We start from the raw sequence: 18739 nt of genomic DNA on the forward strand, positions 1-18739 counted from the left end.
CACTTATGGTTCTCCATTACCTAGACACAAAACCTAGAGTGACTTGCTGAAGGACAGAGTTAAAATGTAGAAGTATCTTACCTCATATGTCTGGCCACATACTTTCTCAGTAGAGAAAAAAAAATGGAAAATACTAGCAAGTGCACTGAATCCTGTGGTTTGTATTACAAGGAAGAGCTTAAAGTAGCATAACCTTATAATAGGGAGTGATTCAGTTAAAGCTTATATTGCAGCAGACCAGTCCCACCAAGTAATGGCCTTAAGGTCTGTTATGCCCTAATCCACTACAGTTATGTATGCTTGTTTATGTAGTTAAATAAAGTTGGGGCCTATATTTTAATAATACCAAATGTATGCTATTTTTACTGTACAGTAAGATAATACAAAAAGCGTGGGCAAGGAACCAGAAAATTTTCAGCCAAGTAAAACTGGCATAATGTCAGAAATATTTCTGTTTATCATGGGCGCATAAAATTCTATACAAATTCTAATTCAAAATCTAAATAAAGCAGTCATTAATGCACCTCACTGTGCTTTAACATTAAGTGTCTGTGACTCATAACAATCCTAGCTTCCTAAAGATGTCTTGGCACAGCAGTACAGAATTTCTTGCTTAACTTGGAATTTCCTTGTTTCTGTGAATTTTATATTAGCCGCTGAAAGTTCACTTCTTTTTCTTTTAAGATGGCTGAAAGCCATGTCTTACTTTCAGCTTGTCTCTCTTACACTGCTGTAGTACTTCTTGTTTAACCTTTTCCTCTCCAAAAAAATAGTCTCTTGTCAGTGCATCAGGCCCACCCAGCACAGGTTTAGAAAAGGCAGGTCCTGCTTCTATGACCAGGTAACCTGCCTGGTGGATGAGCGAAAGGCTGTGGTTGTAGTCTACCTGGAGTTCAGTAATGTCTTTGATACTTTCTCCCACAGCATTCTCCAGGAGAAGCTGGTTGCCCATGGCTTGGACAGATGCACCCTTTGCTGGATTAAAAACTGGCTGAATGACCATGGTGAATGGTGCCACATCCAGTTGGCTGGACAGTCACTAGTGATGTCCCCCGGGGATCAGCATTGGTCCCAGTCACGTTTAATATCTTTATTGATGATCTGGATGAAGGGATCACAGGCACCCTCACTAAGTTCACAGATGACACTAAGTTGGGTTAGAGTGTTGATCTCCTGGAGGGTAGGAAGACTCTGCAGAGGGATCTGGACAGGCTGCATCGATGGGCCGAGGCCAGTGGTATGGGATTCAAAAAGACCAAGTGCCAGGTCCTGCACTTGGGTCACCACAACCCATGCAGAGCTACAGGCTTGGGGAAGAGTGGCTGGAAAGCTGCCCAGCAGAAAAGGCTCTGCAGATGGTGGTCGACAGCCAGCTGAACATGAACCAGCTGTGTGCCCAGGTGGCCAAGAAGGCCAAGGGCATCTTGCCCTATATCAAGAATAGCGTGGCCAGGAGGACCAGGGAAGTGATTGTCTTTTACTACAGGAAAGACAGCGAGGTACTGAAACGTATCCAGAGAAGGGCAACAAAACTGGTGAAGAGTCTAGAGAGTAAGTCATATGAGGAGAGACTGAGGGAGATGGGGTTATTTAGCCTGGAGAAAAGGAGTCTCAGGTCTCTACAACTACCTGAAAGGAGGTTGTAGCCAGGTGGGGGTCAGCCTCTTCTCCCAGGCAACAAGTGACAGGCAAGAGGAAATGGCCTCAAGTGTTGCCAGGAGAGGTTTAGGCTGGACATCAGGAAAAGTTTTTTCACTGAAAGGTGTTTAAGCATTGGAGCAGGCTGCACAGGGATTTGGAGGAGTCACTGTCCCTTGAAGTATTCAAGGAATGATTGGATGTGGCACTTAGTGCTATGCTTTAGTTGGCATGTTGGTGTTCAGTCAAAGGTTGCACTTGATGATTTTGGATGTCTTTTCCAACCTTAATGATTCTATGATTCTATGGTAATTCTTGATGCCACATAGGTTGGAGACAAAAAAAAAGGAAGGTAAAAAGCAGCTGAAGTGGGCCTTGTTCACTAGAAGCAGAGCACAATAAAAAAAGATATGTCACAGAGGTCAGCAAATATTTTTTAGTTTGTGTTTAGAATTTCAGACAGCAATGCAATCCTAATTAAAAAATGAAATAAAGAAAAACCAACCAAAAACTTAACCCACTTCCCTCAAAACCCACAAGCCCAAAACAGATGATCTGACTTAACAACAGTCAGGATAAAAATTTGGGGTATATTATTAATCCTTGTTACACATTACATAAATGACCATTGTTGTACATTTTCTTAGTAGCAGAAAGAAAGCTACTTTTGTTGTGCCTGTCTATTCCATGTAGCAGTATCATCTGAGAACTCCAGCCATAGATTAGCTGGAGTTCTAATTGCTGTTCAATTATGGAACAAAATCTGGTCTTTCTTCCAAATTAATTTACAAATTGAATTATCTTATAGATAAGCATTTGTTGCTATATGTTGCTGTGTGCTGCTTTGATTTATCAACCCTTTAAAGTTGTCACAGTTATACTTGTGTTCTCCTAGTTACAAATTTTGCACAACAAAATGAATGACAAACATTTAATTTTTTCAGTTTCAATATTATCGAGAAGTTGTTCAGAAATGTGGTGCCAGATCAGGCAGTAACTATTCCTTCCATATTGTTTCCATAACATTTCTTGTGTTTGTCCAACTTAACTTCTATATTTGGAGGCAGCCAAGCAATGTGCATTAAATTACCTCCCTGGTTTATAGATTGCCAGCCCAGATCATCATCTAATAAGCCACATTTAAATTAGTATGCCAGAATCCAGTAAGATATTTGTATGATTTTGAACTGTTGGACTCTTTCACAGTTCTCTGTGTGAAATCTAAAACATTTGATTGCTTGTCATCAAAGCATACATGCAGCTCATTTCCCTAGTTCACTCAGAGACTGAAAAGCACTAGTATTATGAAGTAATCTATGTAATATTGCCTACATTTTGGAGTAAGTAAAGAAAAGGACTCATTTTTAATAACAAAAGAGCTGTAGGCAATGGTTGAGGTGATCCAGGTAGGTACAAATTCGAGTAGTCTGGCACTGTGTTAAATCCCTGTAGATTATTTAAGTTATTTTGCAAAGATTCAAAGATAAATCTGCTGATATAAATCTCTTAGAAGAAAAATTTCCATTATTTACCCCTCTTCCCGGTTCACAGACCTTCTTTACTGCTGATATCTTTGTGCACAGATAAATGTTTGAAAAATCGAGCTTGGCACTAATAACTTTGTGTGACTTCACCCAAAATCCATGGTATAACTGAACTTTGGATTTGTTGGTGTTTAGAATAGAATTGAGTGGGAGGTTGGATTAAGGAAAGATGACATTTTTAAAACCGCTTGGAACAATGTCGATAGACTCACATAGGAAAAAAATGTGTAATTTCAGGAATTATTTTACAGTAATCTAAAATACTTTGGAATCTTCAATTGCATTTTGTCTTAAGAGGTTTTAATTGATTTTGTCACTTTGTATTTGGTCTTCTATTGAAGAAAGACACTGGTTTTTCTAACTGGCATAAAGCTGAAAGAAGTTAGAAGTCTTTTTATCAACACTGTATGCTGAATGTTGGGAAAATTACAATTATAAAAATTTTTATCCTGTACGTTTTTATCCATGTGTAGGACTTGTATGACCATGTATCTTACAACTATAGAAAAGACAATACTAATTCATACTTTACTTAAAATATTTTTTGTAACTTCTATTATCTAAAATTTCAGAGAGAACTTTTAAAATACAATGTATTACTATTTCAAGGTATTTTTAGCACAAATCTTACTGTGATTCACTGTACCAAATATTTACTACCCTGGAGAACATTAGTCTGCTGTTGATTTGTTTTTCAGTTGGAAGACATGCCAAAGTAAGGCTACTTTATCCATTTACACAAAGTGAAAATACCTACAAGCCTGGTAATCCAGTTTGTCAATGAAGTGATCTCATTATCAGAATCATTCTAATGATCTACCTTTAAAACTAATGGAGCTAATCATTATTTTTTGTGCTTCCTGGATCATTTCATTAATTATTTCCCTCCCCACTTGCCACAATTCCTTCATTAGTCAAGCTTGTTGCTTTGTAAGAGGTTAGCACCATTAAGAACATTCTGTCAACCACATGCTGCTGCAGTGTGGGCTGACCAAGAACACCATAACATTCAGATGAGTTTTGTCAATACATTATCTCTTGAAGTGCCACACCCCATTAGACAACTTCTCCGAGCTTAGAAGGCAAACTTACATACAATATCTCTGCTTGAGTCAAGACAGCATTCTCTGGAAAAAGTTGAGCTTCTAGAATCCTTTTAAGTTCTATTAGTTTGAAGTTGAATTGTCTACTACAAATATAGAGTTCTAATCAAAACCAACTTTACAAATTGTTGTTAAAATTCATAAGAAGTTGCCTACCAACTTAACAGGACATTCTGATACTTTATTTCTAGAAATAAGAAAACAAACAAACAAACAAGCTACTTACTTTGCTGCATTATTATAGATTCTCTTATGAACTCTCTAAATAAACACTAAAAAGGCTCAAAATGAAGCACCAGACATAAGCAGTCATTTAAATCTATTATGTCTGAATGCTCTTTGAGTCTTTCCATAACCTCTGTTTTCCTGCTCTGTCTGTTCTGGCAGTGTCTCACATACTCATTTTTGCTACACTTGTATTCTCTGTAGAAATTTAGATCTTTCCCTTGCCATATCCACCTTCCTGGTAAGCTCCACTGCTTTTTTTCTCCTTGTTATTAATTTCTACCCTTTCAGAGAATTTGTAGTCACCTTTGTAGACAAACTTCTTCTGTGTCATTATTTCTCAGATATTGTCAAGAGCGGATATATCTGCTTGGGCTATTGTCTTCTTTGAACCATGTCAAACATATTTCTTTTAGTTTTTCTTTGGCTTTCTGTTACTCATGTTATCATGCTCAGTGGCATACATACAAAACCCTATATGCTTTTACTTGTCATTGTGCATCTGCTTTTGTTTGTATATTCTTTTCAGTCCCTTTTTTTTTTTTTTAATAACTGGCAGTTTATTCTGCACTGTGCTCAGAATTTTCACATTCCTTCTAATGCACTGTTTCCCTTGAGTTCCTTCTTTCCTCCTATGCCAAGCAAACAGTTCTTAGTTCACTTCAGAAATAATGCGTGAGAATCACCTCTCCTGACTTGTGGGTTTTACATCAGTTTACCTTTTGTTAGTTAAAGTTTATATTTTTCTGCCAGTGTAGGAACATGTCTTATCTAGATTTATATACAATTCTGTGCTCATCTTTGCTTCTTTGCAAAGTTTTCAAAATAATAGTTAAGAAACTAATCAAGATTTCATATTTTGGCATATAGATGAATCTATAGACTTCTGGGGTATTTTTTTATTTCAGTTAGGATGGGATATGGAGGAAGACTAGATTATTATCTACAAGTTGAGCCTGAAAAAATAAACTGTCTCATTAAAATTTTTTAGATATATATGTCTTGATTTAGACTGCTGAATCATTCTGGACCAAAGCTTTTGGAAATACTGCTTGGCATGGATCCTGTTAATATTTTTGCTTTAATTTCAAGCTTTAAAACTAGATTTTTAAAAAAAATATTTTCTGCAAATGTATGCTTTAAAGTTAGTATGTGGAATAATAGGTTCTGTTTTGTTTTGTTTTGTTTTAATCTGGCTAAGTTCTGAAAAATGGAAATGTATGCTTTAGAGTTTATTTTTAATTTGGAGATGAGCAAACTAAAAGATCAACAGTGTTAAAATCCTGCACAATAGTGACTTTGATTCTCAGTTGCATGTGTATTTATATTGCTTTATTTAGAAAGTGTAATCCTTTGTGAATATATAACCTACTTTTTAAGATATTTTCATTTATTAAGTGGCTAAAAGGTGAAAAATTGCTTGAAGGAATGAATGAGCCAGGTCTGACCTTTGATTTTAACTTGTTCTTGTCATCTAGACCCAGCTGTGCGCCTGGCGTTGTTCAAAAACAATGAAAATAAACATCTCCCTGTGAAATCACCAAGGAAGACACAGTCTATAAATGCTGGATACTTTGAAGGTATGAACAAGTATTTCACTTTATCCCAATGCATATAAGCATATATATCTTGCAATATCTTTTAAGCAAGCCTACTTGAAATGTAAAACAATGTGCACAAATAGAAGAAAGCAGAAGTTTAATGTCCTTATCTGTTTCTGTGTATCTCAAGTTACAGCAGCAAAACATTTCAATTTCAATTCATTGTGGAGGGCAGAGGGTGCTCCTAGAGCTTAATTCATATGGAGCTGGAGCCTAACTTATTTATTTATCATTTTTATTATTAAATCTTCATCATAAAAAATGTCAAAGCATGTCACAGAGGTATAAAATACAAAGCTTTAGAATAAAATTTTATAAATGAAATATGCCTCCGAATCCTTCATTTCATTGTCACCTTTTCTCAAGCTTGCCATTAATTCCTGACAATCCTTAATGTGTTTTTAGGAAGCTACTTTAATAGATATTCCCTAAAATAACACCATTTGACATAAGATGAGGAAAGAAGCTTCAGCATGTAAATATAAAATTTGTTTTCAAAAAATATTTAAATACTGATGTAGCTCTTTCACTGTTGAAATTCATGCTCAAACTATCATTGGTTTCTGTAAAAAGGTCCTTCTTGTAAGAAGAAGGACCAGAGACACTGTTTGTATATATACTGTTTTGATTCCTTTTGCAACTCAATAATGTGCTCGGAAAGTCCTCACCTCTATCTTTTTATCTTTTTCAAAGACATAGTCATATGCTGCCTGATCTATTCTCAATTCTACAAAGTAAAGTTACAAATGATACTGTATTAACGTTCACTGCATGAGGATAAAAATTAGAACATGTCTGAGACAGGTGTGAAATCAATCTCAATATACCTGAAGTGGGATTCAATCAATTAACCTAACTATATGAAAGCCCAGATTTGCCTAACATTCATGAGCCCATGCTCATATTTGTTTAGAAACAAATCTTGGTGAATTCTGAAGAGGAAATATTTTTGCACTCTTATTGCCTTGTATCCAAGCATGAATTTACCTGGACTATAGAGAGTCTGTGTATACTGTGACTGATTGAGCATTCCCACTGTCTCATGTACGTTCCTGTGGCATATGCTTATAGATGTCAGAATGCATCATATGCTGAAGAAACAGGACATGCAGACTGCCTGCAAAACACTGGATGTCCAAGCCTATAAATAGTAGTGTGAATGTTCAAAACCATGTCAGAGATAAGCTTGTTTAAAAGTTCAGTACCCTAAAGTCAGTGTAGGTTTAGTTTAGCTTTCCTGCCTGGAGACATTTCGCTTCGTTTTTAAAAGCCAATGTATGCATACTGAAATTACTTCTTGAATCTATGGAGAGTTGGTAACAAGGCAGATCAGATATCAAAAGGCAAGCACATTAGTGGCATTCTCGATTATCTTTCATTTCAATGACCATTGTACTCCTTTGGCCAGCTAATAAACAGAGATTTTTTTCACCAGTCATGGATGCTCACATGCAATCTGCTGAACCTTCAATTCAGACAATACTATTCTGCTTGACCTAAATATAAAATTGTCCTTCTACCGGAGACATTGCTACTTCAGATGGTACGTCCAGAAAATACTAGGTTGTGAATTAGAAGCAGAGTGCAACACAGAGCATTTATGTATGTGAGATACCATCAGACAGAACTAGGAGTTTCTAAATTTAGATTTGGATAACACTTTGCATGTTATCTACTACAGAGAAAAGCAACTGCATGATAATTTCACAGAGGTGTGTTATCAATTATTTCTTCCCTTGTTTCCCATTTCCCCTCTCTCACCTTTTGAGCATTTCTTCCTCTTTTGCATGGAATAGCTTTCTTTGGGTCTGTTCTGCAATGGGAGTTCTTTCTGTAATAAGGTAGTATGTTTTCACTCTGTATCCATAAATCTTGTGGATACCATATATTAAGAGAGAACACAGACCTGTCCTTTGCATGGTGGAAATAAACTTCCTCCATTCAAGCCCCTTAACCTTCACCAGTTGGTAGTGAGTCCTTGGGTAGAAAATTTGAAGTCCAATCCATCTCCTTCATAAACAACTAAATAAAAAAAATTTAAAAGGCACATTCTATATATTCCTTCTTTATTTCTTTAAATTGGGAAATGGGGGGGAAGTCATATGATCAACAGCAAACCAGCAAGTACACATGTGTTATCTGTTAAATAACAGAATCACTGCTTTTGAAAGGGGATGCCCTAGGAAGTGAAACAATTAGAACAGTTTTAGATTTTCAAACTGGAACACATCATGGTAATGAATATTTAAGAAGTAATCTAGTTAAAATGTACGATGAATTTCTTTTGTCTTTGTTATGTCTTTAGTTTTTATGTAAAAGTACAAATAAGACAAAAAAGAATAAAAAGACATGAGGTATAAAACTAAAGAGTGAAAAGGAATGAGTTTAATATCTGATGCTTGTGTGTTCCTGATATTATTATTCTGTTATAATTTGCCTTCTCATTTTCCTCTTACAGAAGTTTTGGTAAGCTGATATGCAAAATGTTGGTAACAAATTTCAAAAATTTGTGCATAACTTTAATCCCATAGGATAATTCACATATCTCTAATTTGACATACACATTGTAGGAAAATACATTTTCAAAACTTGAGCAACATCATAAATTTTTACTAAATTTTGGAAGAGTCATCATGCTTTATTCACTGATATTAGAAAAATGCCCACAAGGGACCATTATTGCACATTTGTATCACAATAGCACACAAAAGTTAGTCAGAGCCCCTTTGTATTACACACTTCATCAACAGCATGAGGAAACATTGTTCCGACAGACAATAGCTTACCATTTAAAAATACAAGGAACACGTGAAGGCACAAACCATGGGAATGTAATTCACTGCGTCTTAGTGGATATGTACATGTGTATACATGTGTATGTGCCAATACATATACATACAATACATGTGTTTCTGGTCACACAAATATATAAACAAATACCATGAGTATAAGTAGGTATAATAATTCAATAAGCATAGCACTTATGCCTTTTTTTTGTGTATTTTGAAAGGAAAGTAAATTATGAACGATTACTCTCTGTGTAATTACTAGTATCAAAATGCATTTTGTAATCTTAACACATTCTATCAGATGCTGTTTCAGATTTTTTAAAATTAATTTAATGCATGTGGTCATTGTATAATAGAGATTCATTACAACTATTTAAATAAGTAATATATTTGAGTCATGATTTTATATTGTGACATTAACTTGAGTAGGTTGTAAAGTAAGCCACAGAATATGCACGTGTAAATATGTATTTACTGTTTCTCGTAACAAACTATACCCTGATCAAAAACCTGAAGACAGATGAAAGCCTGACTTGATGTACTTTAACTTCTCATAATTTGCCGGATGTTTTCTGGGATTATGTATGTTACAGTGCTTTCTTTGGTATGTTTCCATCTTGATTGTTGAGTTTCAGTTAGTGCCAGGTACATGACAAACAAAATATGCCTGCTTTCATGAATATTCTGTTTTAATGAATATTCTTGGAGATTTTTTTGTGGTTTTTAGATGGTGACATTTCAAAGACCTCAAACTCCTGGAAACTTTATAAGGAACACAGATAATTGTCATAATTTCCTATTCTGCATCAAAACATATTTTTTAGAAAGGTTTATGACTGCTTCTCCTCTTTTTGTCTGGAGGCTGTTCCAGTTACTAATTTAACGTCAAATAGTCTTGACAATTTTGGATAGAGTAGATCAGGAATTGAAGGAAGAATCTATCCTTGACTCCTTCTCTTGGGCAGTTCCAATTAGTCCTGGCTGAACATGTAAGAGAGCATCTTTGCCATCTGTGGGTCTGTAATTAAAAGATCTGTAATTTCATTTACACAGAGGAAGGATACTGATTTTTCCAGCCAACAGTGTGAATGCTTAGTCCCAGTACAGCAGCTCAAAACTAAAGAAGGAGCCCTAAGGCCTAACACATTGTTTTTGCTACAAGCTTTGGGAACAGTATATGTCTTTTTGGGTCCTCTTTGATCCAGCTGCCTCAGCAGTTTTGGTGGGTTATCCAAATAATTTTTTTCAGTGGAATGGGAAGCTGGATTCCAATCTGCAGTAGATCAGCTGAGAGTCTGATCAAACTATCCAAGTATTATTTGTATATGATTCCCTTCATTTCACAGAATTTCATAGAATGTTCCCTACTTAATTTTGTAGGTTGGGTGATTTATTGGCATATGTAGTATATCTATTTTTAGTCATATCCGTATCCATCAGTGAAGTGGAAACAGTGTACCGTGACTTCACCCAGAAACGTGCACAATGATTTATGCCTGGAACTTTAACTATTTTAAAAATATGTTGGACTGTGTTGTCAAGATATGTTTGCTGTAGTTTGGGAACCTGTAGTTCTAATTGGCAGTACTGTATTTCCTGTCATTTTATGCTCATTGGTGACTAAAGAAAATGTAATGGATATAATGTTAAGACAGATTTCATCAATACAAATTTGATAATGAATAGCTTATGCTTTCTCAGGTGGCTTTTAATTACAGCAGTATTTATTCATTTCTGTTTAAATTGTCAGTAGAAATAACATTTATTTTTCAAGAATAAGAGGTAAAATGAGCTTGTGATTATGTCATATGATTGGAAGATAAATATCAAGGAATCTATTTAGTCATCTGTTTTCCAGCTGATAGTTATATATAATTATGAAACTCCTTGTAGTCTTATATATTATTATTACTAGCGATAATTAAAAATGCAAATGTGAGACTTCAGAAAGTGGTACTTTAAGGTTATCTTTTTAGTTAATTTTGTGAGTTCATTAAAATATTTTTACATAATGATCAACCTAGTTTCCTAGATTTTCTATATTACAAAATATGAATACATTGAAGAAAAGGTATATGTGGTATTTAAAAGAATTTATATTGATTCAAATCACTGATGCTTTTAAATATCTGTATGACAGTTAAGAGAAGGTACTGAGACTGCAATGGTAATACTCATCTTTTTACAGGCCTTAAATGTTTTGATGTTTGTTATTTAAGAGCATTTAAAAAGACAATGAACTATAACTAATAATTTGTGTTACTGTTTTCACCTTTTAGAAATTATCTATTTTCAATGGCATCAACTCCCAGGAACAGCATTGTTTGTAAACATCCATTTCTAAATTAAGTCATCTTTTATTGAACTGTGGTCTGTAAAGGATTAATAACCACATTTGAAATCTGGCTTGCTGCAATTCTATGACTTGAATTGCCATATTTACATTAAAATCTAATTATTACATATCTCCTAGACTTTTAATTTGTATGCCACATTAGGGAAGAAGTTTCTAAACCATACAGCACTGACAAAAATGACAGAATAATGCATTTTCAGAGAATATAAGATCTGTCTTGACATGTGATGAAAATGTGTTACAGGAACCTGTATTGTGGAAAGGGATCTGTCTTTTAAAATCAGAATTCTGTGGCTTTGTTTCTTATTATTTAGTTTGAGCTCGCACAACAGAACTCTTGCATTGAAATATTTTCTCATTTTAAGGAATTAATGGCTCTCCACCAGCCCTTAAACATGTAAAATGAGTAGGTTACTTGTGTCCAGTACATCCAAAAAGAGCCAGGATAAAATAAACATAAGGAGTTGGATATCTTGGAAAAAATCTGTCATGGGTTTGGGTTAATCATCTCCAGAAGAAATTCAACTTGATGCCTGAAATGTAAGACTTCTTGGAGAAAGCAGTAAAGCCTGAGGCAGTGTTGATCTGAAGGACTGCTCTCCATGGGTCAGAGCTGCTCTGCTGGCAGAGTGCAAACCCAGTTCACAACAGCGGTACACTGAAAAGTTGTAAAAGACTGCAGGGGCCTTACAGTGCACGCACTCAAGCTTTGGTTACATACTTCTAGTGGCCCAGTTTCTTATTATAAAATAAAACTGAAAAATAAAATCTGTGCCTAATTTTCTAGCCTCCTGTCCATCAATGATAGTGTAGGATTTTTTCAGTATTTGTGGAATGAAGCGATCCTGAAATTATGTTAAAAATAAATATGTAAAACATCATTTATGTGCATATATGCAGTGCACTTTAGTGTCTGAATATTTATAAATACTCTAGCCATATGGCATTTTTATTAATATTCTTGTTTTTTACATTCAATTACAAAACCTAAGCAAAGCAAAACAAAACAAAAAGAAAAGAATTATCTATTCACTTGAAGTTCCTGAACAGGAGGCATTTGCCATGTATACATACCAACTTACTATTATGAATTTTCACTGTGATTCTAGTCTTCAGGGTTCATGAATTCATATGTTAAAGGTTTCTGACCACAGATTTCACCTGCCTGTGTACTATCTCTTTGTTCTTGACTCTACTATTTTGCAGACTGTTGTAATTTGTGGTGTTACAAGGATTCTTTTAGTGCATCAGATTTAAATGTGGTCTCTAAGCTAGCAAGCATGATTTTCCAGCAAACTTGCAAATCTAGGATTTTATACCACGTATAGGGAGTTACCTGTCCTTTCATAACATAGTAATTTACCAGTTTTTACCAGCCTAAAAGGAACTGCACTTAAGAAAAAAAATCTTACTGTTCTTTTGTTAATAACTACCCAGCGATGACTTCAGTAGGAATGAGATTTCACCCAAAATGTCATCAGAATTGAAAACTATTTTTTCTCCTTGTTGAATAAGATGACATAATATTTCAGATAGTTTTATTTTCATCTTCTGAGATTCTACCTTTCTTTTTTCTCCTTTCCTTGTTATTTTATGTCCAAAATATACGTAGTGTAGGTATCTGCATCTCAGCAATGTACAGGTAAGCAAGTTGATGCCACAATCAGATCCACAGCTTTTAATACTGCATAAGGCAATCATTTTAGATTAATAGATCCCGGAGTACCGAAGCATTTCAAATCCTTTTTCATTTGACCATTCAGTGACCTGATAACTATTTCCTGTCCCTAAGTAAGGTCGTGACCCAGGTCTTAGAGTGCAAAAGACAGATAATTTTAGCAACAAGTTAAATCCAAAAGGATTTGGTTGGAGGGGGTAAGGGAGAATACGTTTGGCTAAATTCCTCTAAAATAAAGTGTTACAGCACTTGAATTTAGCATGTCTAGTTAAAACTAATTGTTGAATTTGTTGCTGTCTGTTTGGATGCCTGGGGAACTGTAGTCAATATTGGTGTGGTTTGTTTATTTGCTTTGCATTTACTGAGCAGTACCCAATATTCTTCTTTACACTTCAAAAAACCAATTGCTAATAAAGAGGTCATTAAAAGTGCATTTTCAGATATATTCAAAGCATTTTCCAAAGTGAGTGTTTCAAGCATTAAAATCATATTGCTATGCAAATAATGTTTTATCATAGGCTACCGAAAGTGGAGACTCCGTATCTGTAAAAGTATCATAAATGTTACATTGCACAAAGAATTGCAAAAGAATTTCCATTTAGTATGATGCTATGAATAAGGAATATAATGCATCCTTAGAAATATTTTATAGGTACACATCTTGCTTCAGCTAGAATACATGACACATTTTAAGTCACAATTAAAGAAATGTTTCCTTTAGCTATAGATTTTAATAGCAATAACTTTGCATTATTTTAAACACTTTCAGAGATGAATTAAAGGAAGCCCTTCATACCAGAGCTTTTAATTAATTTCAAAATGTAATTGATTAAACTTCGCTTTAAAGGATTTTTTTTTCCTATTCTGTAATGGGAACTATGGTGTTACGAAGAATTAATACTATCAATGAGGTCAGAGATCTACAGCATTCCAGGGAGGCCATTTTCATGAGTGTAATGTTAAACACACATTGAAGTATCCTTCTGTTTTTATAACTAATGATGTTATTGTTCAGATGAATCATATATTTTGGTAGTGTACAACATTTTTCAAGCAAAATATTAAAATAAGACTCTAAAATTGAAATATAGATATTCAAAATTTTATGCCGTTCAATACTAACAGCAAAGTTCTATACCTTTTACAATTTTCATGTAATCTAGAATATTTAATGTGTGGTGAACATAGATGATTTTACAAGGGATTGCAAGTAACTCAAATATTTTAATGAAAATGTAAACTATGCAGTCATATCTGCATAACTTTTATGCTGTGTTATTTCTATAATGTGCATCTTGCAACTTAATAATTTGTGGTTCAATTCTTATCAAAACATGTTAGCAGTTGCTTGAAATTCATAGGTTTGTGCTGGTTTGATGCATGCACTGCAGATATTTTATCTGTGATATACTTGTGAGTATAAAAAAGGTAGAAATAGTGAATTTTTCAGTTACACAGATAGATAGATAGATAGATAGATAGATAGATAGATAGATAGATAGATAGATAGATAGATAGATAGATAGATAGATAGATATGGGTTTTTTTTTCTCATATTCCCAAGATGGGCTGCAGAGATAATGTTTTTGAATAAAATTTTGTTTATATGACATTCTAGAATAGTTCTTTGCAGGTTTATTGTCATGTTACCAATCCAACATGGTTGTAATTTCATAAATTACCACATTTGTAGAATCTTGAAGTAACCCAGTCCAGACAATGATATAAAGAAATCCAAGTACCCAGACAAAAGAACTTCACTTTTGCAGTCATCATTAAACAAGTATATTATGAATAACTGATTTTTTTTAATGGTTTCTAAATGCGCATTGAGTATCAGGCTTACTAAGACCCTGACGGTAAAAAGACATTTCCCTAAGGCACTTGCATGCTTTTTGTTTTCTAATAAGAAGCAAGCTCAGCAGTTTTCTCTTTATGAAGAGACCAAGGATATCTCTTGTCAAGGATAGAATTTGACTTTTAAAAAGGAGTAATTTAAACTCTACTCTGTGTTTTTAAGTTAAGTGTACTGAGTATTTGCATTAGTACCTGATGTATATTTTGTAATTGAGAAATTAGCAGTGAATGTGAAAAGAAAGGAAGCTATGTGCTACTAAGCCAGAAAGTTCTGATTTAACCTACCAATGACCTGGCTTTGTTTGTTCAGATGACAGTTCTAAAAGTGTGCAGAGAATATTCCCTTTTAATACAGTTATTTGCCGCAAGCCGTGACCTCACTGCCTGTCAGGGAGCAGGTCTGAATTGGCCCTTTCTCTGATATCGTGACATTGCTTCTGTTGCCTCGATTGTGACCTCTGATTGCATGATACCCCTGAGAGTTCAATTTAATAAGCGTGACTCCTGACTCTTAGCCAGGTCTGCCTTCTTAGATTTTGTCAGAGTCTACTTGTAGTCTGCTCTACATACACTAAAATACTGCATAGGATGTCATCATACTATGTGAGCTGTGTGCACTGTATTCAAAATTCTCTTGCAAACATCTTTCATTTATTGCAAATGAAAATGTTTATAAAATCCTTCTTGGAATAAATTTTAGAAGTTACTTCTTCCACATATATGGCTGCTTGGGATTTTTGGGGTTTACACCTTTGTATAAATAGTTACTATTATTTCACTATATTACTAAGCATGTGTGTTATCCATGCATCATACTAATTTCTTGCTTTGAAATTTGTTTTATTTCCCCTATGAGAGTGTTACATATTTCTATGACTTCCCATCAACAGTATGTTTGTTCATTATAGAAATAGGGGCAAATCTCTTTTTCTTGGTGCATAATTAATACAGTCACACAAGACAGTATTGATGAGCACCCAGAACACTGTAAGATGTAGTTATCCAGGACCAGTCAGGTGAAAGCTGAAGAATCTCTTTGGAATCCAGGAGAAGGTGAGTAGAATTAAGACTTTTTAAATACCATTGAAAATAAGGTATCCTTGTTTTAGTGGTGATTTTGCTACATCATTGCATTCTTTTCTCCTCTTTTCCTCCTCTTCTAGCCAGAATGCTAAAGAAGAGTCTGTTCTGAGACCTGGATGCCTTGAGGGTGGTGATGCTATTCAGATATTTCTCCAGTTTTAGTACCCCTTGATGCATTCACTGAACCACAATATGGAGAAGTTCAAAGATTTGAAAGAGAATTTCAAGAACTGTGGTACAAGTTACAGACGAGTTTCTGTATTTACTTACATGCATTTTCTGTATTCTCATTGCAAATATGTATACATTTTTCTAGCCTCTCTATCAGTACCTCTAACACAGTGCTTCTAATCAATTTATTTATCTTTTCAGAAGAGCAGAAAAATCTTGCTGAAGAAAATAATTCTTTGTACTCACGTCTCTGGTTAAATTAAAAAAAAAATCTGTAAATATTACCATTTAATATTTCTCTATTTCTTCGAGTGCCTTAAAGAGTTCTGTCCATCTTTTCAATCAGATTACTTTATATTAAAATTGTTGTATCTTGTATGAAAAGGAAACTACATTGGAATCTTTCTTACAAAACAGGTACTATATAAGAAAAAAAGTGGATATTTTCTTGTTACCCTCAAACTTGACAATGAAATGCTATCATTCTGCTTCATGACAGTGACTGTTACAGTGGAAGCAAAATCTTGGTTTGGGCAGTTAAATTATGTTTTGACAAATTCCCGTGTACAATTATACAATTTTATTAACTTCATTTACTCTATAAGGTTTTAAAACTCATAATCATCTGTTTCCTTCTTCTGTATTAAATAGTATAAGATTAGCTACTGAAGTTCCTTAATCTTACGTGGGAGTTTGCTTACCTAATTGGAATTTATGGGATTTCAGTCCTTTCTGGATCAGACCTTAATGCTCTATAAATTCCTATTTGCAGAAACTTAGATCATCAGTTGCAAACAAGTGAATAACTGTTTTAACCTGTTGTTGTGCAACAGGTAAAACAAATTACACCTTTAAGTTATGTCTGTATTAAAAGCTTTTGCAAATGTAAACAGAATGTACATGAGGCAAGTTCACCTATTTGGAATCATTATGGTATTTAACTTTTTCCTTCCTTTTCAAACAAATTTTATGTATATATGTATATATACAAGATATATATGTAAATATCAGTGAGCTGGAGAGTTTGGTAGCAAGTTTAGCTAAAAAGTTTAGTGAAAAGAAACTAATTTAAACACACCTAACCTGAGAATAAAATGTTTACACTCAAGATTAAAGGTGGTTAAATTATGTTCAGAAATTGAACTGGAGGTTTTGTGTTAATTTTCTCTTTAAAAAATAATTTTAATAAAGATCTAAATAAAATTCTATAAAAGGAGGAATCAGTGCTAATTTATTCCTATTTCAACTCTGATTTCTTCATTCAGTGAGGTAAATCATTCAAACCTTCTCTGCATGGATAGAAAAAAAATTGTGCCATTGTAACTATAATTGATCCAAAATCAATATAATTAAGTCGGTTCCATACCCGTGGGGCTGAATACTCTTGTTGGTTTCTCTAAAATGATACACTGTGTTTCAATTCTTGCTTTTCTTCCATGTGTTTACAAGCTGAAAATTTCAGTCCAATTAGTCAAGAAATCTATAAAAATACTAAGCTCTTTGAGGCATAGGTATTGAGAATTAACCTGGGGCAACTTGTAGGCAAACTGTGGATTTGTTTTGCTTTTTTTACCTGACCTTCTTTACAAATGAAAATTCCATTTCTTTTAATAGATCTATAAGACACAATTTTGGATTGTTTAATTTCTTCCATGATACCAACCAATTAAGTATAACCTAGTGAGAAGAATTAGTACTTTTATGTCTATATTTATTTATAGACACTCATAAACTCATCAGATTAGTGTTTATGGTTATATCTAAGCTGGATGTAAATATATAAGAATTGCACACAATGGGAGATGAACTCACTTTAGATGTAGAGTTTTAAGAAAAAGAACCATGTCTATCTGAGATTTTTTTTTTTTCATTTAATTCAATGAGCACAAGCCTTGTTTATACAATGTTTGGCATAATGACAGGCCTGATCTTCAGTGGTACCTCTTGGTTTTGCTATAAAATAAATTAAACAGCAGGCTTGTACTTAGTCTCTGTAGGCTTTATGTGTGTATTTGACAATGTAAAGTAGTTCTGCTGTTATGCATTACTGCAGTGACAAAGCTGTGAATTGTCAGAGTATGTTCAGAGTATGAAATACCAACAGGTATTTCAAGTCAGCATCAGAAAGTAAGCCAGAAGTAGTTTTGCCCAAACAAAATAAAACCCTTTTAAATTGAAAAATATATGATATTTTGATAAATCATGTATATCATATGAAATTCTATAGATAGAATAGATAACCAATTCATAGGTATTCATAATTGAATTACATATTGACATTCGTACAATAATTTCATTATTTCCCTTTCAGTGCTACTCTGCACTGAAAAGTACCAATCATTTGTGGTACTTGTGCATGTCACGTGTGTTGATGAACTTGAGTTCTTAAAACAAGTTCTTCTATTATTCAGATAACTATCTAGAAAAAATGTTTATTCTCAAGAGTAAACATAATACCTTTTTTAAAATGTAAATTCCCAAGGATGGTCCTGTGCAGGGTTAAGGAGTTGGACTCCATCATCCCTGTGGGTCCCTTCCAACTTGGCTATTTTGTGATTCTGTGATATTTAATTACTTGTTCATAAAAACTATGAGACAGTTGTTAATGTGGTGTAAGTCAGCTTTAATGACTAAGTTCGTGCTGCTCCTGAGTAATGATTTTTTTTTTGTTTCTTCTTAGTAGTTGGCATATGT

The 18739-nt window shown here is 34.1% G+C and overlaps 1 protein-coding gene across 1 annotated transcript in view; it reads left to right on the top strand.

Moving 5' to 3' along the window:
- LRRIQ1 (leucine rich repeats and IQ motif containing 1) overlaps nt 1–18739 on the top strand; it is a 103983-nt gene that overhangs the window by 57558 nt on the left and 27686 nt on the right. Inside the window, 1 exon segment of the mRNA XM_017804571.1 lies at nt 5989–6090. Within this exon segment, the coding sequence (XP_017660060.1) occupies nt 5989–6090 (102 nt within the window).

This window comes from Lepidothrix coronata, unplaced genomic scaffold, assembly GCF_001604755.1.
Source record: "Lepidothrix coronata isolate B3197 unplaced genomic scaffold, Lepidothrix_coronata-1.0 Scaffold9, whole genome shotgun sequence".
Lineage (NCBI taxonomy): Eukaryota > Metazoa > Chordata > Aves > Passeriformes > Pipridae > Lepidothrix > Lepidothrix coronata.